Source organism: Dipodomys spectabilis, unplaced genomic scaffold (genome assembly GCF_019054845.1).
Source record: "Dipodomys spectabilis isolate Male_0828 unplaced genomic scaffold, ASM1905484v1 ptg000492l, whole genome shotgun sequence".
Classification (NCBI taxonomy): Eukaryota; Metazoa; Chordata; class Mammalia; order Rodentia; family Heteromyidae; genus Dipodomys; species Dipodomys spectabilis.
In genome coordinates this window covers 14567-32335 of record NW_024871169.1, presented here as the reverse complement: position 1 = coordinate 32335, position 17769 = coordinate 14567, and the positions used below count along the sequence as shown (strand labels likewise).

The following is a 17769-nucleotide window of genomic DNA, read 5'->3' as shown; positions in this document are numbered from 1 at the left end:
GCCCCTCCATCATCCTCCCAGCCTCCTCTGGGTCTATCCCACCCAACCCCAACTCCAAAGTCCTACTTGCCCCCACCCAACTGCTTCCCTTTAAACTGACTGGCCCCTACCAGCCTGTCCTTGGCCCAAGTCCCTCAGTCTCTTCTAGAATCCTTACCTTTAGACTGGAAATCTCCTTCATCTTCCTCTGTACATCAAACAAACCTAGACTTGGGCCAGGGATCTTTCCATTAATCCTACCCTTCTTCATTTTGCACCAGTCTTCCCAGCAGTGCTGTTTCAGCTCCCTAGTCCCGGGCCCAATCTGTTCCAAAGTTCTCCCAGCCTAGAGAACCATAAGGGCCCCAGGCCCAAAGTGGTGGGTGGGAAGGTCACAGGCAGAGCCCCAGGATCAGAGGGGCAGGGCTGGGGCCGGGCCTGGGGTAACATTGTGTTTCTCTCCCTTCCTCCCTTCCTCTTTCCCCCTTCCTCCCATGCCTCCACCTTGTCTCTCTCTAGCAAATCCCAGTCTCTGACCAATGCCTTCAACCTTCCAGAGCCAGCCCCGCCCAGGCCCAGCCTTAGCCAGGATGAGGTGAAAGCTGAGACCATCCGCAGCCTGAGGAAGTCTTTCGCCAGCCTCTTCTCCGACTGACACCCCATCCCAAGAACCCCTAAGTCCCTGGGCAACCCTCTCTGGGCCCTGAATCCATTTCTGTTTGGGATCTTCAAATCCCTTGAGAACCCTTCTCCTGGTTCTACATCATCCCACTTCTCATTCCTCAAGATGCCCAAGTCCCTTGAGAAACCCGGTCCTAAATCCAGGTCTCACATCTGGGATCCCCAAATCCTTTAGAGCTCTCTTCCTTCACCTCAAGATCTACAGTTTTAGGCCCTGAAAATTCCTGAACACCTCTATTCCTGGTAACCCTAAAAGAGTACTTCCTTTCTGGAACCTCTCCAATACCAGGCAACCTGTTTCTGGCCCTAAACACCATCGAATCCCCTCCTGGAGCCCTGAAATTCCTGGAAAACCCTACTCCTGGTCCTGAATCTTTCCGACACACTTTGTTCCTAATCAAAAAATTCCAATGCCGCAAGAAACCCCTGCCTTTCAGCCATTTTCCACGTGAGCTCCATCTCTCTAGTGCTCACATTCTCACATGCCATCCACCACCCAGCTCTATAAGGATTTACCTTCACTGCTCCCCTCAATTCCACTCGGGAGCTCCTCCTACTTCTAGGACCCCTCAGTTACCCCAGGGATCCCTCCCCAGTTTCCTGCCTCTAACAGCTGTCTAAATATGCAAAATCTACCCATCCTCCCAGAATCCTTTGCACAGGGAAGGCCAGTGGTCTCCCACTTCCCCACCTTTGCCGTGATGTCTGTGTCTGTGACTGAAGTGGCCTCCTCTTGTGCCGTGCTTGGCATATGTGGTCCTCATTCATTGTGCTGCCTGTGGTGATGCGTGCAGTGGCGCTGTCTGTGTGGTCTGCACCTCCCCTCAACCTCTACTCCTTGCCTGGATTCCCCCACCCCTCAGCGGCTCTCAACCCCAAGAGAAGAGTCGGGAAGCAAAATAAACAAGCAAAGGCCCAGCAGAATTCTGTGCTTCTTGGTGAAGAAAGAGGGGAGTCTTTGAATGGCAAAGGAGACACAGAAGAACCCCTCCTAATCCATATGGGGGTGCTGGGGACCCCAAAATCCAGTGAAGGCACAACAGGCACAAATTCCAGAGAGGCTGAGTGGAATCCTTGCCACAAATCCCAGCCATTGGAGAAGGAGGAGCACTCCCAAGTTAGAAGTATTCCCCCCAAGAGGAAACTAAAATTATGGAGACAGGGGTCTAAGTCTCCAATTCCAGAGGAACTGGAAGAGCATGTAGGGACCTCCACACCTCCCAGAGTAGGAAGTAGGGGGTCCTGAGGCAGTATCAAGGCAGAGATGGAACAATGATTGGCTGGTAGGCAGAGCTCCTTGGCATGGCAGGCTGAGATTGGCATCCCCCTCCTGGCTAGGGGAGCCTAAGGCACAAGGCGGGCTGCACTGAGGAGGCAGGCCGGCAACTCATCAGCCTGGGTGCGGTGCAAGGAGGGTTCTGAGGCACTCCGCTCAATCTTGGGGAGTGACCGTTGCAGCAGCTCAATTGTAGCCAGGATCTGGGGACAGGTGAGAATGAGGAGGGGTGTCCTGTGTCCTATGGGCACCCCACCTCCTTTTGACCCCAGCTAATGGAGACACACACATTGTGTACCTCTGATTCAACAGGACTAATGCCTGCCTCCATCTCTGCACCCCCTCCCACCACCCCATCACACTCCTTCCCAGGTATCAGCTCATTTCCCCAGCCTACCTGGGGGAAGAGGGGCCGCTCCTCCCGCTGGAACTTGAGGCAGTCAGACAGTAGACGTCGCATGGCTTTGGGGCAGTTGCTAGAGACTTTGCTGAGGTCCGGAGACAGATAGCCACGGCCCACCATAAAGATGATCTTGAATTGGGGGAGGGGAATGGGGTAATCCTGGGTTCAGTCTTGGGCTCAGAACATTATGAGTGCCAGGGCCCTAAAGCCTGAGTGATTGTGGGTATCTGGAAGGAAGCCTGTTTCTGGGAGAAATGGAATGCTGAAGTTGGGAGACCTGGGGTATTCTGAACACCCACAGCAGAAGATGATAGACGTGTAGGAATCCAGAGGGCTTCTAGGTATTTGGAAGCCTAGGAGCTTTCTGAATATCAGGATTCTGAGAAATGGGGAATTTGAGGATTCTGTCCCAGGAGTTGTGGATGTGGAGGAAGAAGTGGGGTCAATATTCAGTACCTAAGAGATTAACACTGGGAGTTCTCATTCTACAAAATTCTAAGTTTCTGGGGGGAAGTATGGCATCCTTGGTATGTGTGATGAGGAATCTAAAGTATGGAGGCCTAAGAATTGTGGGGGAAGTGTAGAGCTCACCTGGTCACGGCTGCCAATGTGGCTGTAAGGCAGTGAGCCGGTCATGAGCTCATAGAGCACAACCCCATAGGCATAGACATCCGACTGGAAGCTGTAGGGGTTCGGGTCCTGCATCCGGATCACCTCAGCAGCCTTTGATAGGCCAGAAAGGCAGGGGAACCATTGAGGTCAGCAAATGGCTAGCCCACAGTCCCAGATCTTGCTGGCCATACTGGGTACCCTCCCACAGGAGCTGTCTAGGTACCCACACATGGCAGAGGCACTGCTGTTCCTGCTTGGTCCCATAATGTCCCAAACCAGGAGCCCTTGCCTCCCTGAGCTCTGTGTCCAATTTGGCCCAACTCACCATCCACAGCACAGAGCCTGAAGGCTGTTCCAAAGGCTGAGCCCCACTCCACCGTGTCTTCACTGTGGCCAGGCCAAAGTCACCAATCTTCACTGTGAGCCCCTCATGTAGGAAGATGTCCACGATGGTTAAGGCCACTACAGAGACTCCTAATAGTCACTCCTCTTGTCCTAACTTATAAGTTCCCACAAATGCCCTGCCCCAACACCAGTCATGCCTCTGCCCAGAAGCCTCTACAATTTCATACAAACTATCCACAATCAATGCCCTCCACACTTGGTCTCCTTGTCCCCTGTGATTCAGACTCTTGAATGGCACCCTAACTTTTCATATCTTTGAAACTCCATGTAATGTCCTCCACAAACATCACACTTCACACCTTGACCAGAATACCCAAGAATATCACCAAATTAGCCACATCTTTAACTCCTAACCAAAAGCCCTCCATTAAAGCCCCTTCATCAGCTATGGCTCCGCCACCTGGCAGAAACCAGGCAACATGTGCCCTTTCCTCTTTACCTCCAGAAGCACACCCCCGCAAAAGCCCTCCCGCCTGCTAAATCCTTTATTCAGTTAATGCTCCACCCCACCCTCAGCCAGTGACAGATACTGTTAGACTTGAGGTCTCTGTGGATGATGCTCTTGGCATGCAGGTAGCTATGGGGCAGAAGTAGGTGGTTAATTGACTGAAGCCACTTCACCGCCACCCACTGCGCTCCCCCAATGCCCAAGATGGGAGGCTCACTCCATGCCCTGGGCAGTCTGCCTGGCCACGTCGATGAGCTGGACCATATCAAAGCGCGTGTCGGCCACATGCAGGTGGTGATAGAGGCTGGAGCCTTCGCACCACTGAGTGATGATGGCAAACCCTGGCCTCGTCATGAAGCCCATGAACAGCAAGATGTTGACATGTCGAGTCTTCCTGCATGCAAGGAGGAAAGTTGGTGGTGGGGTGTGGGGTTAGCACCTGCTATGCATTAACTAAGCATCAGGATCAGGATTGTCATTGTTCATTGCCTTCTATGGGATTCATTTCACCCTGATGTTTAAGTTGTTCAGGGCCAGACCACTGTCTTATACCAAGTTGTGAAATATGCTTGCTGAGTAGGATTCTCTATTGGGGGCTGATGGCCTGAAATTCCTCATGAGTCTTCCAACAAAAGCAGGTAGAAAGACAACCTCAAATGGCTCATACCTCTAATCCTAGATACTCAGGAGGCTCAAGGCCAGTCCAAGTAAATTCATCTAAGAAAATCTTTAATTAGCCAGCAGAGAGGCAGAAGTGGGATATGTGGCTCAAGTGGCAGAGTACCAACCTTCAACAGAAAAAACTAAGCAAGAGCTCAAGGCTCTAAGATCAAGCCCAGTACTAGCACAAAAAAGAAGGTAGGAGGGATTGCTCACCAACAGAATCTCTAATTATTATCATCCACCACAACTCAGAGTCTAGCCACTGCCTAGACATGTGACCATATCACAGATGAGAATGTGGGATGTCAACCTTCTTCACTGATACATCAAAATATTGATAACTGGTCAAAACATGGGTGACAGGTGAGAATTACAACCTGTCAGTCACTGTGAGAGGCTTAGAGATAAAGGGCTTTTTTTGGTCAGCTGTGGGGCTTGAACTCAGGGCCTGGGCACTGTCCTTGAGCCTCTTTGTGCTCAAGGCTAGTGCTTTACCACTTGGGCCACAGCACCACTTCCGGTTTTTGAGTGGTTAATTGGAGATAAGAGTCTCTCAGGGACTTTTCTGCCCAAGTTGGCTTTGAACCACAATCCTCAGATCTCATCCTCTTTGAGTAGCTAGGATTACAGGCCTAAGCCATCGGTGCCCAGCAAAAGGGCTTTAAGTCTAGACTCAGGTTACAACATACTTAGTTCAAATCCTGGCTCCACCAGTTACTCACTGTGCTAGCATGGGGAGGACATTAACCTCTCTAGTCCTTACGTAAAATTGAGATCATATAGTAGCTACTGTACAGGTATGCTGGAAGGGGTGAGCAAACAACCTGTAAGGCCCTTAAAACAGCTGAACACACAGTAAACACTCTGAAAATGTCATTGCCTTTGTTGTTATTACTCTTATGTACCTAGGTCTATCTCAAGGAAACTGTCACATATGAATCATTTTACTCTCATTTATGAGAAAAACCTTCATTCCTTATAGAAATATTAACCACAGTTTTAGATGGTAACACAAGGGCTGAAGGACTGGCTTAAGTGTTAGAGCACCTGCCTAGCAAGCTCAAGGTCCATGAGTTCAATCCTTAGTATAGAAAAAAATATTCTTTTTATATATTTTTTATTTTATTTATTTTATTTGTCAGTCATGAGGCTTGAACTCTGGGCCTGAGCGCTGTCCCTTAGCTCTTTAGCTCAAGGCTAGCATTCTACCACTTGAGCCACAGTGCCACTTCCTGTTTTCTGGTGGTTTATTGGAGATAAGAGTTTCTTGGATTTTCATGCCTGGGCTGGCTTTGAACCATGATCCTCAGATCTCAGCCTTCTGAGTAGCTAGGATTACAGGCATGAGCCACCAGCGCCCAGCTTTATGTGTAATTTATTTAATTTTTGAGGCAGTACTTGGGTTTGAACTCAGGGTCTTGTGATTCCATGGCAGACACTGTTACTCAAGCCACAGCTCTGGCAAAAAAAAAAGAGATTCTAAAGACATGATAACATAAGCATATGGTTAAAAATAGGAATCAAGTTACCACATGCTCAAGTCATTGCCATGCCACAAAGAGGACTTGAGAACAGAAGTTTTCTTACTTTGGCATCTGTTATGAGAAAAATAGTAACATGGCACAAGTCATTATGATATATCAAATGTAACATCATGAGTCCATCTGACAGGACAGAACCTAAGCTGGCATCATCCAGAGTGGCAAACATTATATTGTCCTGGGGTTGAGGAAACAGCTGAGTGGTAGGGCACATGCTTAACATGGGTGAGACTATGTCTTATAGAACACAATTTGTAGAGTTGTGCTCCACAGTAACACAGTGGCCAAGAGGTTTCTCAATGTGAATGAATTCAGAATATTAAATGCAACATTAACTATAGCAATTATAATAATGAAATGATTATATTGGGGTAATGATTACACTTAACAATACTATGCTTTGCATTAGAGTGCTCATAATTAATTCATCACATGATCACCTCTTGGTAAACAGAACATGAATGGTAGAGCCAAGGGGAAGGAACAATGAGAGCCTTCCTGATGCTGTGGTACTTAACATTATGTTCTTCATGGCAAGTGCCTGTAATCTAGCTCAGGAAGCTGAGATATGAGCATCATGGTTCAAGGCCAGTCTTGGCAGGAAAATCCATGAGACTCTTACTCTACTAAAAAGGCCAGAAGTACTGTGGCTCAAGTGGAAGAGCATTAGTCTTGAGCAAAAGAAGCTCAACGACAGAGCTCAGGACCTGAGTTCAATCCCAGTACTGGCACAAAACAAACAAAAATTATTATGTTCTTCACAAACATGCCAGTGATCGTGGGAATAATGGCCCATGGTCAGACCCAGCCAACAGCAGGCAAATGTGAAGACTCATGTGGGAGGCAGAGCCACTAACTGCTGGCAGTACCAACCCCAACACAAACTAACATCAGTTGCACTTCCCCAAACATGTCCGATGCCCGGAGGCAAAATGATACCTTTGAAAGAAAAATGGCTAGTGACTGTGCCTCCAAAATGACACAAATACCCCAGCATTGATAGCTCCTTCCTATAATCCTAGCTACTCAGGAGGCTAAGATCTGAGGATCATGGTTCAAAGTCAACCCAGGCAGGAAAACAGGTGACACTCTAAGTACTAAAAAAGCTGGAAGTGAAGTTGTGATTCAAGTGACAGAGTACTAACCTTGAGCAAAAGAAACTCAGGGACAGCACCCAGGCCCTGAGTTCAAGCCCCAGGACTGATAATAAATAAATAAATAATAAAGAAAAATGACACAAATGCAAGTGACCATCAGTTTTTTTCCCCAAGATACCAAAGTTCTGCCTGCCCTCACTATGCTCCCAAGAGATCTCACCTGAGCACCTGCATCTCGTTCTTGAAGGCCTGGGCCTGCTCAGCGGTTGGTTGGGCCACCTTGAGCACCTTCACAGCCACATCACCATGCCACCGTCCTCGAAACACAGTGCCAAAAGAGCCTGTCCCGATCCTCTTCAGCAGCTGCACCTCACTTGGTGGCACTTCCCAGTAATAGCCTGAATCCCGGTACCCCAGATTCTTCTGTGGGCCAGACAAGGGGCACCTGAGGGACCTGCTCACACCCTTCAGCCACGTCACTCAGTCCATGGTGTCCCCCCACTAAGGTTCCCCTGAGCATACCACTTTTTTCTTTTCATCAGCCAAGGACTTCCGTTCCCGCTGCTCTGAAGATGACTTGGAATGTGGGGATTTCCTCCCCGAGGACAAACTGGCCAGGGTGGGGGTTCCCCGGGGGGCTCCATCACCACCACCTCTATTGGCAGCAGCTGTCATTGCAGAGCAGATGTAAGTAAAGGTGAATGAAGGGGGTAGGGTGGGGAAGGTGCAGGGGCAGGCAGGGGTCAGGTGGCGAGGGGGGGTCTCACCGTTGGTGCTGAAGTTCTGGGTTGTAAGCTGCAAAGGAGGGGACAGAATCAAGGTAAGGACATGGAAGTCCCTAGGAATAGCTGTCACTGTCCTGTCCCGTGCTCCTGAACTGCCCCTTTGCACCCACCTGCATGAGGCTGGAGTCCATGGGGGCTGTGGTGCTGACCATGTGGACATTGGGAGTAGATGTGGAGCGGATGCGCTGCAGGGGGGGGTTGGGTGAGGCAGGGAAGGGAAAATGCTCCTGGTCACAGTGCTGAGTGCAGGGGCTGATGGAGGAAAAGGCCATGAAATCTCTGTAGAATGATCCAGAAAGGCAACAGCGCCCACTCTGGCCACCTGAATATGCATTTAGCTCATATAGACAATTGTACTACTAGTACTTATATGTTCAAGAAAATTATTGATGGTATGGGAAGGTGGCTCAGTGGTAGTCTGCTTGCCTTGCATGCCCTGGATTCCCCGGGGGGCTCCATCACCACCACCTCTACTGGCAGCAGCTGTCATTGCAGAGCAGATGTAAGTAAAGGTGAATGAAGGGGGTAGGGTGGGGAAGGTGCAGGGGCACCTTCAATTCCTCAGCACCACATTCGCAGAAAAAGCCGGAAGCAGAGCTGTGGCTCAAGTGGTAGAGTATTAGCCTTGAGCCAAAGAGCTAAGGGACAGCGCCCAGGCCCAGAGTCCAGGCCCCATGACCAACAACAACAACAAAAAAAATTGAGTGCTACCTTCTGTGTGCCAGATACCACTCTAGGTGGTGAAGTTAAAACTGTGGATTACATAAATAAAAGTTCTTGCTCTTGTGGGGCTGATATTCCAGTGGAAGGAGGGAGAAAATATAAACAGAGAAATATGTAATATACCTGCTAGGTACATGGGCACAAGAAAAGCAAAACATTAAAAAAAAAGGAAGCTGGGCACTAGTGGCTCATGCCTATAATCCTAGGTACTCAGGAGACTGAGATCTGAGGAGGGGGGTTCAAAGTCAGCCCTGGCAGGAAAGTCCATGAGACTCTTATCTCCAATGAACCACCAGAAAACTAGAAGTAAAGCCATGACTCAAAGTGGTAGAGCACTATCCTTGAGCAGAAGAGCTCAGGGACAAAGCCCAGGCCCCGAGTTCAAGCCCCATGGCCAACAAAAAAAAGGAAGAAAGAAGGAAAGAAAGAAAGAGAGAGAGAGAAAGAAAGAAAGAAAGAAAGAAAGAAAGAAAGAAAGAAAGAAAGAAAGAAAGAAAGAGAAGGAAGGAAGGAAGGAAGGAAGGAAGGAAGGAAGGAAAAGAAAAGGGGGCTGGGAAGGTGCTCAGTGGTAGAGCGCTTGCCTTGCTTGCATGAGGCCCTGGGTTCGATTCCTCAGTACCACATAAGCAAAAAGAAAAAAAGCTGGAAGTGGCACTGTGGCTCAAGTGGTAGAGCGCTAGCCTTGAGCTGAAGAGCTGAGGGACAGCGCCCAGGCCCAGAGTTCAGGCCCCACGACCTGACCCCCCCAAAAAAAATTGAAAAGAAAAGAGGGGCTAGGATTGGGGCTGGGAATGTGGCTTAGTTGTAGAGTGCTTGCCTAGTGTGCTTGAAGCCCCATGTTCCATTCCTCAGCACCACATAAACAGAAAAAGCCAGAAGTGGCACTGTGGCTCAAGTGGTAGAGCACTAGCCTTGAGCAAAAGGAGGTCAGGGACAGTGCCCAGGCCCTGAGTTCAAGCTCCATGACCAACAAAAAAGAAAAAGAAAAGAAATGTTTGTCAAGTAAACAAAGGAATAGAACTATGGCTTGTTATTTATAAAAGCACCTAGATCTGCTTCTCTCCCAGTAGCCCTAAGGCATCCCTACCTGGGGCCCTCAGAAGTTAGCGGCTCATTCAGGGGGCGGTTGGAGGGAGCCTCGTGCTGTCTGGAGCCCCCGGACAAATCCTGAACACTGTGGTAGAACCTTGAGAATAGTAAGGTTGTAAAACAAGAGAACATGAGTCAGCTGTCTATAAGGGACTTGTGGCTAGGCCTCTGGCCTCCCCATCCACCAGCCACCCAGAGCTGGGCTCACTGTCGGCGGTTGGTACTCATGTCAACGCAGACTGTGGGGACCTTTGAGGAACAATGCTGGTGGAACTTGTAGCCACAAGTCTGGCAGCGGAAGCCATGGAAGAGAAACTTAAGGCAGAAGTCACAGAACACCAGGCTGAAGAAAGTCTTCCGTACCTGTAGCCACAGAGCAGAGACAGTCGAGAACTGGTCAAGGGCTTTCTCCCTCTCATTCCCCATGACCTGCACTGACTAAACCCACCATACTCACAAAATTGTGCATGGTCAGAGGCACGTCTTCCAGGACCTCTACGATGAGCTCCTCGCCATCCAGGGGTGCGATGGCAGTGTCCCAGGCAGTAACCGTCTTTCGCCTGTAGAGGGCATGGGAGGATTGGGGGGGGGAGTAGACTGGGGCTAAGCCCCCAATCCATGCACTGATAGCTGGCAGTTTTAATTCTTGTTAAAGTAGTCACTATTCTTCTTTTTTTTTTTTTAATTTAATTTTATTTTATTTGAGAACATACTGTACAGAGGGGTTACAATTACATGGGCAGGATAATGCGTACATTTCTTACCAAGCATTGCAGCCTCCTCCTTTGTTTACCCTTCACATCCCTTCCCTGCCTCCCCCTCCCCCCCAATCCCAATCCTTCTCCTTCCCCCCAAAGTAGTCACTATTCTTGTCCTGGATTTACAGAGAGGAAACAGGCTCAGAGGGAATAAACTGATTTGTCCAAGGGGACTCTGAAGAATCTATGCTGTTCACCATAAGGTGACAAGCAAATGAAACAAAATCTCAGAAGTGACAAGCCAGCACAGGAAAGGAAGGAGTAGATGAGGCACAGAAACAACAACCCAAAACAAGGCATGACCTGGATTAAAAAAAATAAACTAATCCCAGGGCAGTCAGTGAGGACGAACTCAGCAGAGAATGGGAAAACTGAGGAAAGAAAGGGCTACTGAATTCATGAAATCATGAAAAAGAAAAATGAACTGGGTGATAATGGCTCATAGCTGTAATCTAGCTACTCAGGGAGCTGAGATCTAAGATTCATGATTTGAAGCCAGCCCCTAAATGAAGTATCCCAACTTCCCAGGGCCAGTGGGACAAAAACCCACGATCAGCAAAAGTTATCTTTTAATAGCCATGGCAATTGAACTCCACTATACCAAGATAGTGAAGACCAGCAGTGAAGTCAAATAGATAAGGGTATTTAAAGGCAAGATCCGTGCAGGGGTGGTGGTGGTACGCACAGGTGGTCAGTGGCATATTCTTTCTTTGGTGGGGGGGGGCATCACAAAAAGAAAAGTCTTTGAGATTCTTTCCTCCAACTAGCCACTAAAAAGATGAAAGTGCAAGTGTGGTTCTAGTGATAGAATACCAGCCTTGAATGAGAAAACTAAGGGACAGTGCCCAGGCCCTAAATTCAAGCCCCAATACCAACACACAAAAAAGGGAGAGAGGAAGAAAGAAAATAATAAATTCGGGCTGGGAAGGTGGCTCAGTGGTAGAGTGCTTGCCTTGCATGCACAGGCCCTGGGTTCGATTCCTCAGCACCATATAAGTAGACAAAGCTAGAAGTGGCTCTGTGGCTCAAGTGGTAGAGTGCTAGCCTTGAGCTGAAGAGCTGAGGGACAGTGCCCAGGCCCAGAGTTCAGGCCCCAAAACTGGCAAAAAATAAATAAATAAATAAAAATAAAAAGAAAGAAAGAAAAGAAAAGAATAAATTCTGAAAGGAAATGACAGCAGGATAACAACTTGGGGGCTAAGGAAACAGTGAGTTGCAGACATTCCAAGCCAATGAACTAAGGAAGAAATGAAGTTAGATGCTGGTTGGCTAATGTCTGTAATCCTAGCTACTCAGGAGGCTAAGATCTGAAGATCTGGTTCAAAGTTGGCCAGGGTAGGAAATGTAAGACTCTTATCTCCAATTAATCACAGAAAAAGCTGGAAGTAGAACTGTGGCTCAAGTGGTAGAGTGCTAGTCTTGACCAAAAGCTCAGAAACAGTGCCCAAGTCCTGAGTTCAAAAACAAGGACCAGCACACAAAAAAAGAAGAAATTAAGTCAGCCACCAGTGGCTAATTTATGTAATCCTAGCTAATCATAAAGTTGAGAACTGAGGATCTTGGTTCAAGTCTGGGGCAGGAAATCCCATGAGATTCTTTTTTTTTTTTTTGGTACTGGGGATCGAACCCAGGACGTTGCACTTGCTAGGCAAGTGCTTTGCCACTGAGCTACATCCCAGCCCCTCCCATGAGATTCTTATCTCCAAGTAACCACCCCCCAAAAAAGCTGGAAGTGGAGCTATGGCTCAAATGGTGGAGCACTAGCCTTGGGCCAAAAAGCTCAGGGACATGCCACGGTCCTGAGTTCAAGCCCAAAACACACACACACACACACACAAAACACAACACATGGAGTGAGGAGGTGGGAAGGAAAGGGGAAGGAGGGAGAGGTGGACAAGGAAAAGAAGGAAAGAAGGGAAGAAGAAAGGAAAAGAAAGCCACGTGTTGGTGTCTCATGCCTATAATCCTAGCTACTCAGGAGGCTGAGATTTGAGGATCACAGTTCAAAGCCAGCCAGGGCAAGGAAAGTCCATGAGACTCTTATCTCCAATAAACCACTCAGAAAAATGGAAGTGGTACTGTGGCCCAAATGGTAGAGAGCTTGCTTTGAGCTGAAGAGCTGAGATAGTGCCCAGGCCCAGAATTCAAGCCCCACAACCGACAAAAAAACATGGGGCTGGGAAGGTGGCTCAGTGGTAGAATGTTTGCCTTGCATGCATGAAGCCCTGGGTTCGATTCCTCAGCACCACATAAGCAGAAAAAGCTGGAAGTAGGGCTGAGGTTCAAGTGGTAGAGCGCTAGCCTTGAGCTGAAGAGCTGAGGGACAGTACCCAGGCCCAGAGTTCAGGCCCCATGACCAAAAAAAAAAAAAAAAAAAAAAAGACAAAGAATGAAGGAAAGGACCAAAAAAAAAAAAAAAAGGAAAAGAATGAAGGAAAGAATGAAGGAAAGAGAGAAAGGGAAAAAAAGAGAGAAAGGAAGGAAGGAAGAGTAAAGAGATAAAAGGAAAGACAAATGGGCTCTCTTGTGATCTCTGAACTAATGCAAAAGGAAGGAGATGACAGGGGAGGTAGGAGGTATGGGGCTGCCATACTCACCCTTTGATGAGTCTGTAGACCACACAGCAGTCCTGATTGAGGCCCCGCACCTTGAGGGCCTTGTCTAGAGAGTCATAGACACTCATGCCATCCCGGACAGTCACCTGTACATTTATGTAGAGAAGTGGTAAGCCCCAGCTGATTCTCCCATCCCTCTGTCATGATACCCTTCCAATCCCAGCCTTACAACTGGATCCATCTGCAATCTTGCCAGTTTGGGCCCAGTGACTCACCACTGTGCGTTGCTTGTTGGGCAGGTACACTTTGACAGTGCCCACTGCCCGGGATGGCTCAGCCCCGTTGGCAGGGAGGCCCCGTGGTGGCTCCATGGAGCCTAAGACTTTGTCAAGATGGGCTGAGATGAGGCTGGGCAGGTGCCATGGGGCTCCTAGGAGAGAACAGGTAAAGGAAGAACTCAGAATTTCAATAACCTGGAAGCAAAATGGCATAACACAAAATCAGGTTTTGCCCCCAGCTGCTCGATTTCTATACAACAGCCCAAGAAGTCTAACTCCTAAAGTACATCCTGTCTCCTCTGCCTGGTCTCTTCTGCTGTTCGTTTCACTCTTGAATGTCAAAGTCTTAAATTCACCGCAGGGAGGTATGTGAACAGGTATAGGGGATGAACCACAGTGAGAAGCAGCATACACTGTCCTGTTGAGTACAGTGCACACAACTCTGCTGAGAACTGAGATGTCAGCACATACTGCTCCGGGGGCTCAAGGAGGGGAAAGGTACATAATGGGCATGACAGGGTATCCTGGTGTTTCATGGAGATGTGGGGTGATCAGAGGCTGTGGTGAGGGAGGAGGCATAGATAGGGTGATGGGAAAGGGAGGATCATCAGATATATTGCTCTTGGTTTGGAGGAAAGAGGTCACATCAATTTTTTTTTTGTTTCTTCTGTTTGGTTTGGTGCCAGTACAAAGGTTTGAACTCAGGGCCTTGTGCTATCATTTGGCTTTTTTTTTTAATCAGTGCTGGTACTCTACCACTTAAGCCACACTACCATTTCTGAATTTTTGCTGATCAACTGGAGATAAGAGTCTCCTGAACTTTTTTTTTGGGGGGGGGGGGCAGGGCTATCTTTGAACTTCAATCCTCAAATCTCAACCTCCTGAATAGCTAGGTTGCAAATATAACCCACCAACTTTCCCCCTTCCCCCCCCCCCCCACCTCCAGCTTCACACCAGTAATTTTTTTGTTTGTTTGTTTTTCTTTTCCCGATCCTGGGGCTTGAACTTAGGGCCTGGGCACTGCTCTGTGCTTTTTTTTTTTTTTGCTTAAGGCTAGCACTCAACACCTTAACCACAGCACCACTTCCGGCTTTTTCTGAGAAGTTTGTTGGAGAGGAGTCTCACAGACTTTCTTCCCCAGGCTGGCTTCAAACCACGATCCTCAGATCTCAGCCTCCAAAGTAGCTAGGATTACAAGCATAAGCCACCACTGTCTGGCCACACCAATGATTTTAAAGGGCACTGTGGTCATCCCTGAGCCCTGTGTCATGTTGATGGTGAGATCAGAGACACTTGTGTTAGATGTCTAATGGAGATCACCAAGCTCTAGGATGAGGAGTTCATAGAGACAGAGGGCGTCACCAGATACTATGCTGAAGGAAGATGTAGGAATCGCTAGGTACTGTAATAAGAAAGGGATAGTGGGGGTTATCACACTGCCACAGGAAAAGGAAGATAATGGTGTCTAAGGTGACAAAAATGGACATTAATTGGGGAAAGGTCTCCAAAAATCTCCTTGAAAGCTAATGAGTCACAGCTTAATGAAGTAGAATGAGTGAATAATCAGGGAACAGTGGAGAAGGTAAAGTGGGGATAAGGGAGGAATCCTCAGATGTTTCCCTAGGGATCAGACATTGATCCATAATAAGGAACCCTAGGAGTGAACCACATCTCTACACACACACCCTGACCTTGGTAAGGAAGGGTCATCAAACACTTCAAGGGCTTCAAAGATGCAAATGGGAATCACAGGCCCAAGCCCCCAGCCCCATTCGGCCAGGTCCCGCCTCCTGATTGTCTTGAAGACCTGCGCAGGCGCGCGGCCAGTCGCAGCGGACCAAACCATCCCTGCAGCCTTACCAGTCGAATGCCATCTACCCACCCTACCCCCGCTGTGGATGATGGTCTCGCCCCGGGACAAACCACTCCTCTGGTTCCGGGGCAGGGGGCGCCGGAATCCAGACACAGCCATTCTGGAGCTGAGATTTTGGTCCGGACTCCCTACCAATGCTTGACAAGCAGCTCCAAAATCCAAATCCTTGCGGGCCCGCCCTCACCTGTCACGCCGCTACAGCCGCCACCGCCTCCATCTTGGGTTTGTCTTCTTGTTTCCTCACATAGACCGCCTCCACCACACCTTGAACTTTCTCTATTGGCTCCGTGGGACTCAGCCCTCTATTTTTATTGGAAATGGGTCATGCCTGTTAAGCCCGGACGGGCGGAATGTGGGTCGTGTTCCGGATTAGGAGGGGCAGCCTGAAACGTCAGTCAGGGGTAAATTCGCAGGTCATGACTGGCGCAGGCGCAGTAGGGTGAGAACTGCGTGCAAGGACTTTAACCTCATTAGTTCCATAAAGAAAAATGTTTATTTTATGGTCATTTGGTGCTGACCTTAGGTGCTTAGAATCTGTTTGGAGAAGTCCTTAAATTCAATTTGGGACTAATACTGGAAGTATTCATTTAGGATTGTCCCTAGTCTCAATTTTACTCCCTTTAAAATGGGTTGGAATCAGATCAGATGATTTTAGTATTAACCAGCAGGAGACTGGAGATAATAGCAGGTCTCTGGGGTGGTTGGGGCTGGAGATCCTTTAGGAAAGGGGTAGATGAGACACCCACACACACACACTTGGGTTTGAACTCAGGGCCTTTCACTTGCTAGGCTGTCACTCTACAACTTGAGTCATGCCCCCACCCATTTTTGCTAGTTAATTTTAAGATAGGGCCCAGGCTGGCCTCAAATCTCTATCCTCCCAATGTCAGCCTCCCAAATTTATAGGAGTACAGACATAAGCCACCTGGGTGTGTGGGGAAGTATGTGGAGATTTTGAAAGACAGGTCATAGGTGAATGGAGTCACTGATTGGAGGTATTGTAGAATAAACACAAGTTTTGTTATATTGAAAGAGACTTTCACCTTCCTTTTTCTTGGAGTATTTCTTTTATTTTGTTTCTTAGAGTATTTCTTTTAGGAAACTTGTAAATATTTTCCCACAGTCCATTTTAGAAGTATGTAAATCTTTTTCAAAAGCTAAGGGGGATGCTGGGGATATAGCTTAGCAGTCAAAATAGTCTCCTAACTTGTGCACTCCAGACAAGCTCTAGAATCACACACGAACATAGGTCTCTTATCTGTTTTACAAGTTCAAGTTTACAAGTTTACAAGGCCCCTTAAGGGCCTTGAAGTCATCTCTTTGAAAAGTAAACAAAATTATCATCATATCTCTAGTCTAGTAGCCCCAAGTTGTGAGATTGTCATAGACATCTGAGTCTTAGTTTTCCCTTGGGTAAGTGCCTGGAGCCATCTGTTTGAAAGGTAAGCAACAGAAAGTAACATTTCATTCTCCTTGCCTCTGAGGCAATTTCTTTCCCTCCTCATTTTTATGGGAAAGGAAGCTTTTCTGTTTTTTTTTCTTTTTTGGGGGGATAGAGGGGGTCTGGTTATGGGGCCTGAATGCTGTCCCTCAGCTCTTCAGCTCAAGGCTAGCGCTCCACCACTTGAGCCACAGCGCCACTTCCGGCTTTTTTCATTTTTGCTTATGTGGTGCTGAGGAATGGAACCCAGGGCCTCAGGCATGCAAGGCAAGCACTCTACCACTGAGCCATCTTCCCAGCCCCAAGCTTTTCTTTTTTTTTCTTATGTTGGCACTGGGGTTTAAACTCAGGGCCTGGGCTTTGTCCTTTAGTGTTTTCCACTCATGGCTGCTACTTTACCACTTGAGCCACAACTTTGCTTCCTAAATGTTTTCATGTAAGTGGAAACATGTACAAGAATGTTTCTTACAGCTAGGCACAGGTGGCTCACACATGTAATATCAGCTACTGAGAGGCAGAGATGTAAGGATCATGGTTCAAAGCCACCCAGACTGGCCAGTCCATAAAACTCTTATCTCCAATTAATCACAAAAAAATCTGGAAGTAGAGTTTGTGGCTCAAGTGGTACCGTGGCAGCCTTGAGCAAAAAAGCTTAGAGACAGCACCCAGGCCTTGATTTCAAGCCCCAGGACTGGCTTAGAAGTACAAGTGTGAATCAAGTGGTAAAGTACCAGCCTTGAGTGAAAAGGCAAGCAGGAGTATGAGGACCTGAGTTCAAACCCCAGTACTAGCACAAAAATAAAGTAAAACAAGATTTAAAAGTCGTGATAAGCCGGGCGCTGGTGGCTCACGCCTGTAATCCTAGCTACTCAGGAGGCTGAGATCTGAGAATCGCGGTTCAAAGCCAGCCCGGGCAGGAGAGACTGTGAGACTCCTATCTCCAATAAACCACCAGAAAACCGGAAGTGGCGCTGTAGCTCAAGTGGTAGAGTGCTCGCCTTGAGCTGAAGAGCTGAGGGACAGCGCCCAGACCCAGAGTTCAAGCCCCACGGCCGACAAAAAAAAAAAAAAAAAAGTCGTGATAAGCTGGAATGTGGCTTAGTGGTAGAGTGCTTGCCTAGCATGTATAAAGCCTTGGATTCAATTCCTCAGTACCACATAA

General features: G+C 48.1%; 2 protein-coding genes across 4 annotated transcripts in view; one reads left to right on the top strand and one right to left on the bottom strand.

The window, feature by feature from the left end:
• Syn1 (synapsin I) overlaps positions 1 to 1584 on the top strand; it is a 68429-nt gene extending 66845 nt beyond the window's left edge. For 2 of the 3 annotated variants that reach the window (XM_042669182.1, XM_042669183.1), the window contains one exon: positions 499 to 1584. In XM_042669182.1, coding sequence (XP_042525116.1) covers positions 499 to 634 — 136 coding nt within the window. In that variant the 3' untranslated portion in view covers positions 635 to 1584. The remainder of the gene's footprint in view (positions 1 to 498) is intronic. The other variant, XM_042669184.1, reaches the window with a different exon arrangement.
• Positions 1575 to 15516, bottom strand: Araf (A-Raf proto-oncogene, serine/threonine kinase). Its single transcript, XM_042669185.1, has 16 exons — positions 15351 to 15516; positions 13291 to 13445; positions 13058 to 13161; positions 10160 to 10262; positions 9911 to 10065; positions 9701 to 9799; positions 8001 to 8142; positions 7873 to 7900; positions 7628 to 7773; positions 7326 to 7528; positions 4022 to 4198; positions 3887 to 3933; positions 3277 to 3395; positions 2931 to 3062; positions 2334 to 2468; positions 1575 to 2139 (listed from the first exon to the last, which is right to left on the bottom strand). The coding sequence occupies exons 2-16, from the start codon at positions 13384 to 13386 to the stop codon at positions 2005 to 2007; spliced, it is 1821 nt and encodes a 606-aa protein (XP_042525119.1). The 5' UTR covers positions 13387 to 13445; positions 15351 to 15516; the 3' UTR covers positions 1575 to 2004.
• Between the last annotated feature and the right edge of the window lie 2253 nt (positions 15517 to 17769).

What these genes read in the sequence shown, in the direction of transcription:
- Araf (XM_042669185.1), bottom strand. Translation starts at nt 13,386, where the DNA reads ATGGAGCCACCACGGGGCCTCCCTGCCAACGGGGCTGAGCCATCCCGG. An exon ending in CTCTGACCATGCACAATTTT is followed by an intron (nt 10,066 to 10,159) that starts GTGAGTATGGTG and finishes CTGTGGCTACAG; the next exon opens with GTACGGAAGACTTTCTTCAG. An exon ending in CTAACTTCTGAGGGCCCCAG is followed by an intron (nt 8,143 to 9,700) that starts GTAGGGATGCCT and finishes TTCCTCCATCAG; the next exon opens with CCCCTGCACTCAGCACTGTG.